This window comes from Mus musculus, chromosome 10 (genome assembly GCF_000001635.26).
Source record: "Mus musculus strain C57BL/6J chromosome 10, GRCm38.p6 C57BL/6J".
Taxonomy (NCBI): Eukaryota; Metazoa; Chordata; class Mammalia; order Rodentia; family Muridae; genus Mus; species Mus musculus.
Genome location: NC_000076.6, coordinates 87,897,776 through 87,916,591, shown reverse-complemented (window position 1 = coordinate 87,916,591; position 18,816 = coordinate 87,897,776). Strand labels below are relative to the sequence as shown.

The 18,816-nt window shown below is 40.7% G+C and overlaps 1 protein-coding gene across 21 annotated transcripts in view; it reads right to left on the bottom strand.

The window, feature by feature from the left end:
* Igf1 (insulin-like growth factor 1) overlaps positions 1 to 18,816 on the bottom strand; it is a 78,783-nt gene that overhangs the window by 20,456 nt on the left and 39,511 nt on the right. For 11 of the 21 annotated variants that reach the window (NM_010512.5, XM_006513261.3, XM_030244906.1 and 8 more), the window contains 2 exons: positions 2,792 to 2,973; positions 1,243 to 1,294 (listed from right to left, as the gene is read on the bottom strand). In NM_010512.5, the coding sequence (NP_034642.2) occupies positions 1,243 to 1,294; positions 2,792 to 2,973 (234 nt within the window). The remainder of the gene's footprint in view (positions 1 to 1,242; positions 1,295 to 2,791; positions 2,974 to 18,816) is intronic. The other 10 variants (NM_001314010.1, NM_001111275.2, XM_030244909.1 and 7 more) reach the window with 1 other exon arrangement.

Below are 18,816 nucleotides of genomic sequence, written 5' to 3'. Positions count from 1 at the left end.
GTGTGCCTGTGTGTGTGTGTGTGTGTGCCTGTCTGTGTGTGCCTGTGTCTGTGTGTGTGTGTGTGCCTGTGTGTGTGTGTGTGTGACAGAGAGAGAGAGAGAGAGAGAGAGAGAGAGAGAGAGAGAGAGAGAGAGAACTAAATGATATAATATAGTTTGATGTTCATTATTATGGATTAACTGCTATCCTCTACCCCAAAATTCATGTTTAAGGTTCTAATTCCTAGCACCTCAAAAATAGAGTCTGTATTAAGGTCATCAAATTAAAATGAGGTCATTAGGGCGAACCCCACTCCCGTCTTAATGATATTCTAATGAAAACACAATATATAGACACTGAGATACCTACAGAGGGAAGATTGTATGGACACAGGCAGGAGACCTCCAAGGAACTGATACCTTGAGTGAGGACTTCCACTCTCTAGAACTATGAGGGGAAAATGTGTCTGTGGGTTAAGCCATTTAGTCTGTGGTGTTATAGCAGCCATGGTGAACTAATATGTCTTTGTGTCTGATACCACAGTACAAAATAAAAGTTCAGTGATCTTTTTAAAAGTTACCTCACAGGCCTTTTTGTAAATACCCGATGTTCTTTGGCCTATACCCTGGACTTGACCAAGAAGCAGAACCACCGGTGAAATTCAGGACAGAAATCTGGGAACTTCAATGACACAATACAGCATTGCTGCGAATTTATGGTTAATATTTAACTCTGAACATATATTGACATGGGCAATTCTTCTATAAAAGATTTGTATAAAATTTGGAATGCAGGCTGAAGATGCAATCTTTGTTTTGCATAGTTTTTTTTTTTTTTTTTTACTCTGATTTATATTTTTAAGAAGGGGAGGGAAGGTCTTGGTGGCATGTTTTTAATGGTTGTTATTGTTGTTGATGTTCCATCCTGGTCACTTGTCACTTTCTGAGGTGTTACACTTCCCCGTACCATTCTTCCCATGTGTAAGTGCCGTATCCCAGAGGAGGACTTTCTTACTTCCGTCACAGACATTATCTAGCTTAGTGAGGACTGCCTTGCTTCAGCTCCTCTGCGGCTTTCCTGGGCTCCTGTCTGCTCCTTCTTCATCCCTGTTCCCGCACGTCCTTCATCCCTGTTCCCGCATGTCCCTCTTTGCCTGCTTGCTCACAGTTCCTAGCCCAGTCTTTTTTCTCTGGGACCTCTGATTTTCCGAGTTGCCTCCGTTACCTCCTCCTGTTCCCCTTCTGGGTGTGTCTTTGGCTCACCTTTCCTTCTCCTTTGCAGCTTCGTTTTCTTGTTTGTCGATAGGGACGGGGACTGCAAACATCACAAAAATAATTGCATTGAGAACGGGTGGCTCCTGTGCTGAAGACGGTCTTTGAATCTGCCCAGAATGCCTGGGCTCCATAGGAAACAGAAGCTAGCTTTACTGCTGGAGAGGGTTCTACACCTCAGGCACCAGAGCCGAGGTGCCCGAGCTTTGCGCCTTATCTCTAATACCCACTTCCTCTTCAGCTAGAAGGAACACTCCTTTTCCCTTAATTTGCACAGTGATATCCTTTCTGACTCTTGTGCCCACCGTATCCTGTCTATCTCAAGTCCTAAACAGTCCCCTCAAATCCTTTCAGGAGACTCATTGGGGTGATGTCTCCACTAAGACCCCAGGGTCCTCTTTCAGCCTCGGCTTTAGCTTAGGATCAGGAAGCAGCAAAGGTGTCAGAGTGAACGTTTGAGTCTCTTATCTTGTGCTTTCTGCACAATGTTTGTTTAGTTTCAATGATAGAATTTATGTGTTCACTTTTTTAAAAAATGCCTCAAAACACCTAAGAGAGGGCTTTTACTTCTTTCTTTCTTCCTTCCTCCCTTCCTCTCTCCCTCCCTCCCTCCCTCCTTTCCTTCCGTCCTTCCTTTCCCTCTTTCTTTCTCTCCCTATTTCTTTCCCTCTTTCTGTCTCTCTCTCTTTCTCTCTCTCTCTCTCTTTCTTTCTTTCCTTTCTTTCTCTCTTTCTCTCATTCTTTCTCTCTTTCTTTCTCTTTCTATTTTATCTTCTCTTTATTTCTATATAAAAACTATGATTCTACTTAGACTCTAATATATTCATTCATTCATTCATTCATTCATTCATTTTATAAGTGTATCAAGTAGCCAACATGTGTCAGATGTTTTACCTGTTTCTTATGGCACAGATGGTCTTCCTGGGGTTGCGTTATAATAAAGGCTTGGACAAAGGATGCCTTGTGTTTTGATCATCAGAAACATCTAAACATTCCTACAGCTAAACCAAGTATGTCTAGTTTCAATGCATTTCTCTTTAATTTATAATTGCTGCTGAGAATTTCAAATAGGTCCCACTAAGGAGTCTGTATTTGGACCATTGTAGAATTCCAGGACTTGTAACTTTTGATATTAGATACAATTATGACAGACGATGTTAATCCTTGTCTAACAGTTACTTGGTGCAGGCATTCCACTTGTACATGGTCTCCATCTTAGCGTATATCACCTTACCAAATTCTGGCAGCCTAGACTTGCTGTCCTATTTGGCCAACCGGCCTCATTGGGCAATTTGAGTTTTCACAGGTTTAGTCCTGGCTTTCTACCACCTTCCAAGTGTCAGATTGTCCAGGGGAGTGGAAAAGATAATTCAGAGTAGAAAGTAATTGGAAGGGTGCACCCATAAGCCATCTTATTGGTAGAATTGGAACTTTGTGACCTATCACTCAGGAGACATAGGATTTCCATTTGCCCCCCTCCCCCTGCATCACATATAACAGACCGTTCAAGAATGACTGCATTTCACCCACTCGATCGTACCTTCTGAGTCTTGGGCATGTCAGTGTGGCGCTGGGCACGGATAGAGCGGGCTGCTTTTGTAGGCTTCAGTGGGGCACAGTACATCTCCAGTCTCCTCAGATCACAGCTCCGGAAGCAACACTCATCCACAATGCCTGTCTGAGGTGCCCTCCGAATGCTGGAGCCATAGCCTGTGGGCTTGTCTGCACAAATCAGAATGGGCTGGTGTTAGAACTGCCTATTTTTCAAAGACTTTTATCTATCCTCTGATGCCTTTCTTCTTCCCACATCAAGTCTACATACTTCTCCAACATGTCACTCTTTTCTTTAAGTATTTCCAATATGCCTGACCCAGTACTTTCTTTTAGATTCCCATATGTAAGCATACTCAAGAAGTAAGACTTCACTTGTCATGCACTTTATTTGTATGAAGTCTTCCCATGTTTTCAGTCTGTGTTCCAGGATCCTGCCTATGCCCAGTCCTATCACCTTTCTTTTTATTGTCTTAGTTGAGAGGCTTTTAACAGTTCTAGTTAAAATAAAATCATAGACCAAGTTTTTTAAAATGTTGCAAACATATTGTTCTATTGTTAAATTGACAAGGCAATTGTAATATTGGGAGGGTACAGTATGATGCATACTGTTTAATAATCAACTGAAGGTATTTAGGTTGCTCATCATCTCAAATTTTTGAGCAAGAGCCCCCTTGGATGCATGGTGCTGGGACACTGGATCTTTCCAATCACTTTAGTAAATGCCTACAGTTTCAGACTTGGGCAGCTCAGCTGCTCTTTTATCTTCTATTTCTCTTGTAAATTAAATTTCATTTAAGCAAAGTTGGAAGTCAAAACATATATCTTCCTTTTATTGGTGAGATAACTGAGACTCAGAGTTTGAAGTAATTGGTGGAGTTGGGCTTCAAACTCTGATCTTTCTGCTGTTAAGCCCAAGGACTTCATGGAGTCCAGAAAATTCTGGGGAATAACCCCAGAAAAGCAGTGAGAGCTCTGGAGGTCTCCATTGAATTGTGTGATAGGCAGTGACATATTTCTTGTCAGAATTGAGGATAAGATGAAATGACGTATTAAATAAAGTAATATATAGCACTTGCTACAGAAGAGATCTTAACCTCATATTAGTTTGCTTCTCCTGAGGATCTTTTCCAAGGTCTTAAATGACCTATAAAAAAATAACCAGCCCATTGTTGCTATTGAGCATATGCAGAAGCCTGGAAACTCAGAACTGATTACAATACTAGTGGGGAAGGGGCTTGCCTAGTTGCCCCAGAAAGCCTGGAGCAACATGTATGTTTCCTATAGAAGAAACTACTGGACTAAGGACAGGCAGAGAGCTAAGTGGCAGTGAAACTGAGGCTATCAAACCTATTTTGATATTTGCACATCAGTTAGACACCTTAATTGGCCAAGTAGGTATTGAGTCAATTTGATCTTGGTTTTGACCATACGTTTACTGGCGTTGATGCAGTACTGTATGGATAACATTTGATTTGATTCACACCAAATGTGAAGCTGTGTTGTTGTAGATAGGGTCACAACATTTTGGTCTGTTCTCATCTTCTTTACATCCTTTGGGAGGCTGGATGCTTCTCATCTCTCCTTTGCCATGTAGGCTTTTGTCAGAGAGAGAGAGAGAGAGAGAGTCATACACCACGAGAATTCGATTAGTAACCTGATATATGCTTAGTCTTAATTCCCAACCCAAGAAGGCATGGCATTAAATAAAGACTTATTATCACACAGGTACTGACTGACACAATACTTAAGAATGGGCATTTGACAATCAAAGTCTTCATCTATATTTTCAGCTTCCTCACTGGGGAGATCAGGACCATGGCAATGGCCCACACTCACATTAGCTTGGCTGCTTCACTGCTGGAGAGGCCAACTGTTTATGGCGTCTTCTAAGAACCCAAATGTTTTCCTGATGCTTGGCACAGGAGCCTTGTTGCTGCTTCCTCACACAAGGAAGGTTTATTCTCAGGGCAGCTGGAGGTAGTAACTTACTGAGGGTTCATTTGTGGTCTCTTTGGGAAGGAAAGGTTTCTCTTTCTTCCTCCCTCCCTTCTTACTCCCCCCAACCCCCTCAGCCGACCCTGTGGGCTCCTCATGGTTGTGGGCTTTGGGAGGGGCCAGGCGGCTGGTCTCAGTGGAGTCTCAGCAACACTTTTACTGGCCATTGGAGGAAGGACTAACATAGAATTGGACTCAGGGCTTTTGTTTGCCATTCAGGCCCTGGAAAGTTCAAACTGGCTGGTCCCCTGGGCAATGTAAACAATGTTTTTTGTTTTCCTGACTTTTTTCTTTAATAATCTTTTCCTGGGACAATAAATTAGAGGAAAGACACAAATGGGTGCACATGGCTTTTGTAATCCATGAAGGACTTCTGCATAGTTTTCTAACTGGCTAACCAGTTAAGACTAGAGGATTCATTTGGGTTCTCTTTGCAGGTAGGGGCAAAAGAGAGAAGAGGCCTATTGCTTTTGCTGTACCTATCAGAACAATACCTTCATGCAATGACTGTCCTTTGTTTGTAGTACATGTTTCTTAAAGAGCCTGATTTCTTAAGAAACTGATTTTTTACTCCATCAGTTGTTGATTATGGAATAGTTATTTGATGTTTAGGATTAGGGTTGTAGGAGTTCTTCCAGAAACTTCTGAACTTGGCCAGTTCAGCTATAACTGTTTTCACAACTCAGGCTTATGAATTTGAAATGGAGAGAGGTGGGAGGAGGGGGGATTCGAGGACCTATTTAGGACTTCCACTTGAAGCCCTTCTTGGCTAATCTTACTTCTGTGATCCTTGCTTGCTCCGAGAAGAAGATACCAGCCATTATTTTGGCATAACCAAAAACACTTCCATGTGATACTTCCAGGTGACTCTCAACAGCCACGAGACCATCTCAGAAGATGAAATGGACAGTAGTCATCACTACAGCAGAGAATAACCCACGTGCTCAGTGCCTAGCTTGCTGACTCTCACAGAGGAACTTCGAGTTTGGTGCAGTTCCTCTGTGCTTTCCAGGCCACACACTGATAGGGTTTGAAGCAGAGAGCTTTAGGATTTTTATATAATGTTCGATTAAGAACTTTGGTCTTATGTAACATCTGTATCTTTTTTTTTAAGTGCTATTGGAGTGGTAATATACACATGTGGATTTTCCCAGGAATACAACAACCACTTATATTCATTCTAGCTACCACAATTCTAGAGGGATATTTGTCTTTGCCAATTCACAATGACTACAATGGACTCGTTGTACTTTATTCAAAATTTATGAATGTAGCAAATGTTTACCTATTGCTGCTTAAAGCTTAATCCATCCTTTGAAGTCTCCTATAGGCTTGATTTTAACAGCCACCTCTCAGCAACTGAGGGACCACAGTTGTGGGTCAAAGTGTTTGGTTTTTCTTCAACCACCTCCTATTAGTCTTTTTAAAAGAACCTTAATAAAACTATTTACGGTTGTGGCCTAAAATAGAAAAACTAGTGTAATACAGTTTATCAGGTAGGCAATCAACAAATCTTCTCAGCACCTTTTTTGATATAAATGAGTATCTTAATCACATCTAAATTACAGAAAATTTTAGTCATTTGATCATTTGACTATTTTTGTAATGAGGTGGAACTAGGGGTGACGTTGTTGCCTTTAAACACTCCTGTTACATATTTTATTCTGGTTGGTTCAATCAGAATTATCAGGTGAACAGAAAATAAAATTGTCTTAACATAAAATGTTTTAAACAATTTGTTACCAAAAAATAAGTTTAAAAAAAGACTTTCTTGAACTATAATGAAGTCTCCACTGTAGAAAGCAGCTAAGCGATGGCTGTACAAATACCTGTTGGTGACCTTAGGAGCAGAATCCTATATTGGGAATAAGATGCCTGCTGTGATCTTTTCTATGCCAGAGATTGTATAGAAAATCTTGGATACTTATTCAGCCTAGTTGGGAAACACTTACATTGTCTTCAAGAAAGAGCTTTAAATATGTTTAAACTTAGAAGATGAAATTTGATTATCGTTCAGTTCTCCAGAAAGCTCAAAACTACTTATTGTCTTTTGCCAATGCAATAGTAAAAGACAAGTGACTGGGCCAGTGCCTTTTACAATGGGACACAGTCTGAGGAGTCTCTAACCTTGTCTATCTGCTTAATTGTTTGACTGTGTAACACTCCACAGATAATTTGCTGACAAAGACTTAACACTGAAACTTATAGTCGACATGCAGCTGGGTCCTCACGTGGGTCCCCTAACAACTGGAGCACTGGCTGTCTCTGACTCTGTTGCCAGCCTTTGGATCCCTCCCCCTAACTGGGCCACCTTGTCTGGCCTCAGTGTGAGAGGATGCATCTGGTCCTGCTGCAACTTGATGTCCCAGGGTGGGCAGGTACCCAAACCGGGCTTCTCTTTCTCTGAGGAGAAGGGCAGGGGGCAATGGAAGAAAGGACTTGTGAAGGTGGGACTTGAGGAGAGGAGGAGGGGGACCACGACCAGGATACAAAGTGAATAAAAAGATAAACTAAGAAAAAAAAGGAGAAAATGTATAATAGCATATTTATTTTGTCAGTAGTTTTGGTTCAGAGATTGTCTAGCATGTAGACCAAAGCTTTCCAGACAAGCTGGCCACCACTTAACCTAGATTTTTGAGTCCACTCTGAGGAGACATAATGTTTTGTCAAAACTGGGGCCAACAGAGAGACTTCCAATGGTTAAACAGATGGCCTCTGTTTAGTAGCACTTCCCTTTAAATAATGCATGGTCAGTGGAGTAACTCAAGAATCTTCAGGGCAAAACTTGCTAGTTACAAGGGTTTTGGGCAGAACTGTGGTATCATCAAAACCACACCAATTAGCTGAGTATCACATTTTGTCATGGATGCAAGCAACTCACTCCCCTCCTTCTCTGAGAGAAGTGTGCACTTCTGAGAGTTAACTGGGGTCATTGTTTCTAGAGGGAAGAGTTGTGGCCATTAACCAGGAGTAAAACTAAGCCTACCAACCTACACACAGCTGTGGTTCTCATCAGTTTCTGGAAATGGACTTGAGATACAGTACCTTGGTTCCCTGGGAAATTTCCCCTTCTGATTACTGAGAAAGCTCTTTAAACTGTCATTGGAAGGAGAAAAAATATTGATTTGGTGCATCAATATTTAAATAATGTCAAATGTAAACATTTTCAAATTAGGAGCATACCTAGTTTTGAAGATACATACTTATTCCTTTCTGGGTTATAAAGTATACAACAATTCTCTAAAACCATTATTAATAGGAGGAAGAAGTACCAAAGTAGAGTCCTTTTTTCTTTTTACAAATTAAATTTAGTGTTTAAAGTTAAAAACAGGATGAAGAAGCAAGAAATTTCAAGTTGGGGTTTGGGAGCAGTTTCTAGAAATGTCTCAGTAACGTGTTTAATAGAAAATATAAATGATATTGTTAGATAATAAACAATTTGCCCTTAACTTTTATTAGCTGAAGATTGATTACACAATGAAATATCACAGTTAGGATCTGTAGGAGCCAGAACCTTTGTTTTCTTCTGTAAGTTATTATTATTATTATTGTTGTAGTTGTTGTTGTTGTTGTTGTTAATTTTGCTAATCTCTAGATTCACTGACAATATAGGTTAATTCTTCTTAAGTCAGTATTGGTCTTTAAGAAACTTATCTAATAGAAATAAATTCAGTTGATATCAATTTGCATTGCATATTAGTAGGAAAGTTTTGAAAATTATGTTAAGAAGCAATATTATAGCTGTCCAGTGAAATCTCTTTTGTTACCCTGTGGACCCTATGCATGCTGAACACACAATGCACCACTGAACTAAGTTACTTGCCCTACATTTGAGCATTTTAATGTCCTTCCTCCTTCACCTCCTTCCTTGCTCTCTCCCTCCGTCCTTCTCTCCTTGCTTCCCTCCCTGCCTCCTTCCTCCCCTCCCTTCTTACTTCCCTCCCTCCTTCCACTCCTCCTTCCCTTCCTTCCTCCTCTCCTCCTCTCTTCCCCTTCCTCCCTTTCTCCCTCACTCCTTTTTTTTTTTTTGTATCCTTCCTCCCTTTGTTTCTTGGAGACATGTTTTGTGACATAGCTCAGGCTGGCCTTAACCTTGAACTCGGGAGCTCCAACCCACTGAGTGCTGGGACTGTAAGTTTAAGCTGCAACTCCTGGAAACATTTTAATTTTCATTTGTATAAATGAAAGTTGCTTTCCAATCTTTCCTACTCTGATAGCTTTATATGGAAAACTGACATCTTTCATAATTCCCAATGTAAGGAAAACTATGATAAAACATTGTATGGTTGGTATTTCCTGAATCTATAGCACTTAACATTTGATGTCTTTGAGAGTCAATATTTTATTCTCTAAAGACTTTATAGAAGTCTTATTTAAATTAAATAAATTAATAAGGTATGCATGGCTGTATGCTTAGAAAAAAATGTAGAAAGAGAATTCATTGCTGGACCTATCATTACTTATTTATGATAACATGCATTTGTACTTACATACATGTATTATAGAATAAAGTGAATCATAATCAATGTTAATGTTTTTCAAATTAGGATTATTTGGAGAAGGTTTAAAATCTGTATTTACACATAACACCTGACAGAGCCTTCTCTAGATAGCTGTGTTCAGTCCTGCATGTCTGTGGAAGGATCTTTCCAAAGCCTGACCTTTGGCATCTGTAAAAGTGCACACTGAGAAAATGTTCTCTTTTTCTGTGAACTATGTGTCAGAAACGGTCCTGACAACCTATCAGATTTAGGCATCGATTTCACTTTTGGCCTATGTTAATTTTTAATTGGCAGTTTTTGCTAGTCCCACTACTTCTCAGTTGGATGAGGTCATCTCTTCTAGGAATCATGACCCTATAGTACCCACCCCATCCCACCCTACCACCCAGCCTTCCTTTCCCATTGACTAAATCCCCATAATGCCAAAGACCAAAGTCTCCTTGTTACCCAATTATGTCAATGTTTATGTATCTCTTGGTCTAAAATGAATGAAATAAAGCATCAGGAGGCTGACCCTTTCTTGACACATACTCTCTCTCTCTCTCTCTCTCTCTCTCTCTCTCTCTCTCTCTCGCGAGCCCCAACTCAAGGGCAGGTATGGGAAGGAGACTCTTCTCGTGCCCTTTGTTTCAAAGGTCAGAGAGTCAAAGTGCAATACTTAGGGGCAAGAGCAACTGAGATTCAAAGCAGAAACATTACTGCTTTAAGACTCTTTAGAGAAATGGGCTGACAGAGTGGGAAGCAATGTGATGTATTACTTTAGCCTGATATAATGCCCTGGAGGAAACGCGTCTTGCCAGGACAGCAGAATTTACTAGTTTGGGGCTTATTCCAAGGCTTGAAGGAGATAGATATAGCCAACAAAATTATACTTTGGCAAGAGAAGTGCTTCCCTGTACAGAACTGTTGTCCTGAGGGAACAGTTTGGTTTATCAATGTCTAAGGTGAAAGGTAATCAAATACCAAGAGGTCATTTTTATGTTGGAACTATTTCAACTCTATGGCCCTCTCCACGTAAGTTAGCTACCATTAACCAGTTAGGCAATTTATTCCATTTGCAACACATGACTGAATCTGAGGTCTTCCAATAATGTCTGTCACACCAATGGTGGAAGCAGAGGAATGAGTGGTTAAAGCCCAGGGTTTGGAGTCAGTCTATTTAGATTTTTCCTCTTACTCAACTGTATGATGTTGGGATGGGATCAAATCTGAGATTCAGATCTTCATCAGTAGACTTGCTATACCAAGAATATCTCCTAGAAATTCTGAAATTATTAAGTAGCTCTTTGCCTAATGACTGGTATGCAGTAAACTGCATACATATTGACTATCTGTATTATTGGGTCATGTTGATTAACATGGTGATTAGGGCAAGATTGTCTTCCTCACTTCCTGTTTAGATTGCACCCATCCCACCCCTCCCCAAAGGAGAGTCTGTTTGAAACAGGTTTTCAAGATAGACGAGGCTTTCTGTGTTTAGGTAAATAAATAACTGTTCCCTTGAGGGGATAGCTAACGTTTATGTTGTGTAAACCACCCTGACTTGATTGGATCCTCCAGCCAGGTCTAATAACATGATGCCAGATATGTGTATCTTTGCCTATTGCTGCCTTTGGTTCATCCCAAGTGATCTACTAGTTACAACCATTGCTTTTCCATAGCCAACTCACATCAAAACAACTTGCAAGGCATGAGATGGGTATGGGCTGAACACAGGGTCGGAGAGGTCAGCCTCACACTTGCAGACACTGTTCTTTCCTGTGACTCTCACCTTTCTTTTCACCCTTAAGTTTGCCTTTCCTGTTTCGATGGTGAAGGCCATTTGGTGTTATTTATCCCTACTAAGGACTATCAAGCAGGGAAGCTCATGCCATGCTGAGTTCATGGTAGGCTAGGAATTAGATACTAGTTCCCTCCTTAAATAATCAAAAACTAGGGATTCCTTCCTGCCAGGTCTGCTTTGGGAATGAATAGTCACCAGGCATCCAGGATTACCAGACTGCTAATCACCACTCTATCTTGGCCTTGAGCCTGGCTGAGGTAGAAACTCTAAGAGAAAGAATGAGACTTGGAGCTGAGGAACCACATTTTTGACCCTCAGTGCCCGCCTTCTCCTTTCTCTTGCCGAAACATTGAGACAAAAGTTGTCAGAGAGTCTGGCTCCAATCTGGAGATAATAACCTTGCTATTGGTATTATCTCCTTCACATACACTGTTATTGTTGGTTCCTCTTAGCTGTGATAGGAGCCTTGTAGTCAAAACACAAGCATTCATGATTAGAGGGCAATACCTCTCTTTCTGGTGCCACAGAGAGATGAATCAGACACAGAGGGTGAGGGGGGTATTAAAACACACTATTTTTAGTTTCACTCCAGAGTCTATTGTTTCTCTATTCTTTTTGCAATTTGGCACTTGCCCTGGGTTCTCAGGGGTCCTGTTCCCTGTCAATCTTCTCTACTCAGGCTTCTGGGTTTTTTTTTTCTGGGGGGGGGTGCTCTTTTGTTTGTTTGCTTTTTGTATGGGCACATCTGGACATTTTCTCAGAGGTGCCTGTGACAGGGTCAGTATGGCAGGTAAAGAGGTGATAGCTGCCAAGGAAGTCTGGCATGTCTGAAGGGAGAGCCTTGAGAGGTGGAGGCCCTGAAAGACGGGCATCCAGGTTTGCACCAGAGAGGAAACTGTTGGAAGACAGCCTTCGCAGCAGCAGGAACAGCTCTTGGCACTATGGCAGAGGAAAAGGCAGCCAGAGTCAATGACAGATTGAAACACACGCAGGGAGAGGAAAGGAGGAGGGTGGGCAGGAGGAGACAGTTTGGGTGTTACACATCATAAATAACTTCCTGATGTGCACTGAGATGCCAGTTGGGTTGTGTGCGACAGTCCTTTCATGCTGGTATGTCAACACTGCTGTTCTCTGATTGAAAGATCACGGAGAGAGTTTCTAAAGCACCCAGTGCTGAGCCATACACAACCAGGGGAGAGAAAGGTGATGGTATGGTATACCGAGAGCAACACTGGAGCTCAGCCTTACAGCCTTCACTTGAAAAATGCAAATACAGCCTTCGTGATTCATTCACATGAGCAAAATAAACTCGGGATAGCATCAGGCACCCTTAGTGAAGCCTCAACTCTTCAAAGTGTTAGGTGAGCTATGCTTCCCACTTTGTGGCTAAATAATGTTTACATATGGTGCATGAATGCATTCTGAGGTAAGAAGGGTCTGATAGGGGAATCTGAAGTTCCTTCTCTGATTAGTTTTAGATACACGCAAGTTTCATCAGCTCAATTTAAGGACAGTTAAGACCAGTGTTAGGCTTAGCCAAAAAAAAAAAAAAAAAAAAAAATGAAGAAAATGTCAAATTCTGATGCTCCATTAAGGGACAAAACCAGGAATATTTGTGGGGACTTCAGAGGCTACTAGAGGTAGGGTTCTAGTATAAGTTAGAAGGAGAATAGGAGAGAACTCACCAGAAAGTTATTTGTTGGAGACAACATGAAGAAACTAACTACATATTGCTAACCAAGATGTTAACAAAGAGGAGTGCTTCTTATTACATTGGGATTTGCAAATGAGTCTTGGTATAAAAAAGAGTGCTTGCAAAACGTCCCTGAAATTTTTGAAAGCTTTGTTGTATTTTATGTGTATGAACACTTTACCTGCATGTATAAATACACACAAACATGGCTGGAGCCCATGGAAGTCAGGATAGAGTGCGGGAGCGCCTGAAACTGGAGTTACAGACAGTGTGAGCCACGACGAGGGTGCTCTGCCAGGACATTAAGTACTTTTAACTGCTGAACCACCTCTCTAGCGCTGTTTTTTTCTTTCTTTTAATATCTTTGATGGGTCTTTTACTATTATTCTATTATTTTACTACTGCTCTATTGTTACCATTTGCAAAGTTTCATCTGCAGAAGGTAATAAGTTGTTTTCTGTGATAGGCAGAAAGGCTATTAATATTGTTGATTAGAATGTTTAACTTCCTAGTACTCAGTGGGGGTTTTAACTCCCCAAGTTCCATAATGTCTGTCAATGGCATATGGTCCTTCTGTGTGATATTTCCTTCCTATGAGGTGGGCACACGCAGTTTCCTTGGAAAAGACTAGTTACAGTTTCTAGTATCTCCACTTAGATAACATAAATGGGCTTCTAGGCAGGCTGCCATGCTTTCCCAGGGGACAACGTCGGGTAATGCGTTTTTCAAGTGCCCTCTTATTCTCATTTCCTCTCTCCCTTCCCCTCCTTCTCTCTTGTTCTTTTCCTCTCTGTTTGTAAAACTAACTTTTTCTATGGTTTCAAAAGATTTTAAGTGCATATAAGAAGTTCTTAAGCCTTCCAGAATCTATTACTTGTCAAGGTTCCATGCAAGCATACAGAGTGGAGCCAGATGGATTATTTATAGTATATAAATATATTAGATATTATCCTATAAATACATATTAATAAATAATTATATTATTTTAGGGCATTTTAGATAAGAGTGAACTTATCATTATTAAGTTTCCCTACCACTGTTCTTATCCCTTCTCCCTAGCATTTGATTTTTTAAAAATATAACCATGAGACCTTATGAGTTTTCTTCAAACTCTTGCACTTTAGCTTTTGAAAAAGAAATTTCTTTGGATATTACAACAAAGTCAGAGTCAAATAAATTGGTTTCTCGGTGAACTTTTGGCAATCATAGAGTCTGTTAGCTTTGAGCCATTACACTCCCAGCCTAGCCCCACCCAAAGGAGGTGAGAGAGAGAGAGAGAGAGAGAGAGAGAGAAGAGAGGAGGGCCAGAGGAAGGGCCAGAGAGTCAAATAATTGCCTGACTCCAAGTTAGAAGATGTTCTCATCTTTATTTCATCTGGGACCAATCTCATGCCTACATTCCAAAACTCATTAAACGCTTTTTAGCAAATATAATTGTCCACCAAGGGGGGGAAAACTGTTTCTCTTAATTATTTTACTAAATTCAGCATAGAAAAACCACTTTGGGGTTGTGATATTGGATAGAGAAATCACATTTTCACTTGTATTTTTTTTTTAATTTTTTTATTACAAGCCTAAACCCAGAACGGCCCCAGCACTCTGCCCTGGGACTTGGTCTGAGGCAATGGCCTTTTGGCCTTCTGACCATTCACTCACTTCTGCGAATTTCCTTTCTGAGAACTGGAGCCCGTTGCCTCAGAAGTCATTTTCCAATTCTTCGCCAAACGAATTCACAGTTGCCGACTGAGTTGGCCTCATGGAGAGCAGGCAGTGTGAGACCTAATGTGACACACAGCTGGGAGGAATATTTCATGCCGGGGCATGGTGCCTGTGGTTCCCTGACTGCTTCTGTCTGCCCACTTTAGCTTAGGTTTAGGGAAGCTTCAGGGGTACTAAAGTACAATAAACTCTGTCCCTATTATAGCAGAATTGGGGTCTAATGGTCTCTTCTGCTATATAACCCTGCAGCAGGTCAGCCTTCACCCCATTTTTTAGCCTGCCTTCAGGACTGTTTTCCTCAGAATCCCATGTAAAGTTTCTCATCTTGGAAGAAAAAGACAGTTTAAAACCTAGTGACCTGTGATGGGCATGGTCTGTATAGGCTCCACCATGATAAATACATGTGTTTTCATGAGAGAACTGCATCTATAAATGGACTAATGAGAAGAAGTGATCCTCTCGGTCTCTTAGCCATTTCTGTATAGTAGGGATAGCGGAGATAAGTGAAGCTTTTGGCTTTGAATAGTAGGTCTGCTAAGAACTGGCAGAGAACACCTCAGATGTTCTTAACTGTGTGAGGTATCTTGCTGTGGCTGTGATGAACTACCTAATCAACTTCAGGAAGGAAGAGTTATTTTGACTCATGGTTTCAGTTCATGATGAGCTGGCTCAGTTGCTTTGAGCATGGTTCTGGGTCAAGGCAGAAAGCGTCATGCTAGAAAGGCATGGTGAAGGAATGGATTTTACCTTATGGACGGATGGCAAAACAGGGAAGGAAAGAGAGAGGAGAAGGGAGAGAAAAGGAAGGGAGGAGATGAAGGGAGGGAGAGAAAGAGAGAGATGAATAGATAAGATGTGCCCTTCAAAATAAACTCCAGTGACCTTCTTCCTCAAACCATGCCCCACTCCCTAGTAGTCCATTTAGGCATCATCATCAAATCCATCTGTTCATGAAGCTAATGTCTTTATTATCCAACTACCTGTCAATAACAACACAGGCTAGGAACCCAGGCCTCAAGGATCTGAAGCTGTGGGCATCACTTCATGTTCAAATCAGACACACCTAGACTGTAAACTTGAGTCACTGAGAAAGAAGATGACTTTGAAAGAAGAGAATGTTAGGAAATGGATGGCGTGGGAACACTTTCATCTGCTTCAAAGGGTTCACCAATTCCTTCCCTCTCCTAACATAAACTCTCCTTGTCCTTTCTGCTTCTGGATCAAGAAGAGACTCAGATAAAGGTCAGTTGGTGGGTCCAAGCCCCTCTCTTTCTTCTCACTGAATGCAAGAGACTTGGTTGGTGGAGACTTGTCTTTGGCAGACATTTCTTGCAGTGGGATGATGACCCGTCATAAATTCCTCACATTCTTCACAGCATCCCTGCCTTCTTTGGCCAAACCTTGTCCTTTGTGCTCAATAGGCCACAAATCACCCCTTGCTTCTTTTTCCAGGCCATGCATGGCCTAACACTCTTCCTTTAACCAAAATCCCTCTCTTGTCCTTGGCTGTGGCTCTTGGCATATGAGTCCTCTCACAGCCCCCATCTGGGTTAGTCATCTGGGGCATCTCCAGTTGCACTACTCCAACACTTTTACCTAACTTGAAATGCTGCTTTTCTTCAAATGCCAGAGTTGCTAAGGAGGCAATGCTACCTTATCTGAAGTCTAAAATTCCCTAACCCAACTTACACACTATAGTATAGACAATAATTCCATAGAAACAAGAACACAGATGAAGATTAATACCTTGAGGAAATCCACTAGCAAGTGAGCCAAAGGGACACTTATAAAGAGACAGAGATACAATCCAATTAAACACTGTTTTCTTTGAAAAACCAAAGCCTTTCCGACAACACATAGCCAACAGTGTCTTCCTTTTAAGGGACTTTTATTAAACTTTTCATGTCTTACTAATTACTTTGTACATCTTATGCATATCTTTATAGCGTCTACATGGGCTAGGCATTATGCCTATATTCATTTAACATGTCTGGAAGCTGAGATTTACAAAGAGTACGTTTTAACTTAGTTTATTAAGTAGCAGAATCAGTCTACCTTCCTGGGAACACTCTCAAAGTAAGAACCATTAATGAGACTTGCATACTACATGATATAAGTGAAGGGGGTGTGAGGGGTCTTTTAAGTTGAGCCCTCAACTCAATTATTCAAGCATTTGCATTAAGTTGTTTTCTCCTAGGCACTAGAAAAAGTTCTCAAAGGGAACAAGTGGCTTTTGTCCCTGGGGGAGAGATGTCTTTGGACTTCTCCTGCCAAGAACATAGCTTGGACATTGGATGCTCACATCTCATCCATAAAACCAAGACTCAGTTTCAGATGGGGATATTCAGCTCTGTCACATACCTAGACAATTTCACTTCCAACCCTACTGGGTTTCAAATGTTATAGTAAAATAATGAAATATCACCCATCACTCAAATATCTCAACAAATTGCATTACCAATGTTTTTACAAATTTTCCTCATTTTTATTCGGAGGTAGATAATTATGATAAAGCTACAGTCATAGCCAAAATGTAATATGATGCTGCATTTCTTTAATTAAAATTTATTTAATTATTTAATCTAATTAAAATAATGTTTTATTGCAAACATTTTCCAATGTTGCCACCTGATCTTCATAGTCATAATTTTAAACTTGCAGAATATTTTATCGGGTAGATTTATCATCCTTAGTTTCTTCATTTTTGTGTTACTATATATTTTGGCTATTTTTAGTTTTATTATTGTTTTAACTAATGCAGCAATTAGGTGTTTTTTTTTTTTTTTTTTTTTTTTTTGATAAAGATATGTTCCTAGACTATCTACTATCTATGAGAGTAAATGTTCGGAAATGGAGTTGTCAAATCAAAGGATATTATCCGACAGTCCTATTTTGATGACAGACTGCCTTTTCACCATAAGAACTAGAAAGAATTTAGTCACAAAAGCAGATAATTATATCCAGATTTTCTCCCAGTGTTTGGAAAGAGAAAGTTAAGGTGGGGCCCAAACAGGAAACATACCTGCGTCCCATGAGTTAGAATAAAGGAACCACTTTCTGTTTTCAATTACTAGTGCTGTTTCTTATGAAGGGAACATGGGGTGTAACCAAGCTTGAGTTTGGCATTCAAAGGTTTACCAAATAGGAGAAAAACCAAGGGAAATGAAATCGATGACAAGAAATCCTAAATCCTGCTTCTCAATTTTCAAAAGCACTATGTACCTATGAGGTTTCCTCTCTAGGGAGGCACTCAAGGGTCACAGTTGCCACAGCAACATACCACCCCAGGGAAGAAAGTAGACTTTCTCCTCCCAAATAACAAAGGTGCTGTTTTTATGCTTCTTTTGAGCTGAGGTGCTCTCTGGAGAACTGGGCTCTTGTTTAGCCTTCTTGGGGGGGTGGGGGGCGGGGAGGGGGCACATAAGATGCTGACGATCTAACTTCCCATGTAAAGAAAATAAGTAGGCAACCATATTTGTTATTCTGTCTACAGTCTAGACACTCTTCTCCGCAAAAATTATGAAGGATATGACAGATCAATACACCCATGAGCCTAGTGACTATGGCAATCTTATTGGATACTGCCGTGCAGGGATGCTGAACTCAACAGTTCAGTGTTTAAATCTCAGAAAGTTTAAATCTCACAAGAAAGTTATTTTGGGTCCTGGGGTATACTCTGCTCTATTCTGATTCCATTAACCTCTCTGAACATATAAAAGCAACCGACAATCAGTATTTAACTGTTTCTTTGCCTTTGCCTTCTGCTTTTCAAATATCAGCCCACTTTTCTTGTTTGCTTTTTTGTACCTTAAAACCAGAAATGTCATCTATGTACTTCGAGGTATAAAATCATGTCAGCTATGTGGGCATTTCCTAAATGCTCATTGGTACCCATATTGACAAAGCTGGTACACAAATATATCACAAAGAGAAGCCATATGAAAACACCTGGGCATTAGGAAAAAGAAACCTAGCATCAGAGACTAAGGATTGGACATAGCAATAAAATTCTGGCCTTGGCTGTGTGCGGTCCTGGGTTTGAGTTTGGAACAACACATACTTCAACACTACCACCATCACCACCACCACACACAATAATAACTACCAAACAAACAACCCCACCCCACCCCCAAGTATTCTGGCTAGTGTCTGTTAATCATACTTATTTCTATGGGCAATTTCAAATTAAGGTGTAGAGAGATCTGAGGTGGCATAGCAGGAACTTGAAAGATGCCACCTCAGATCACTTTTCTAATCATCACCATGATGATTCCAGAGTGAGATTTTGTGGGAAGCTGGTTTGAATATGGAGCTTTTCT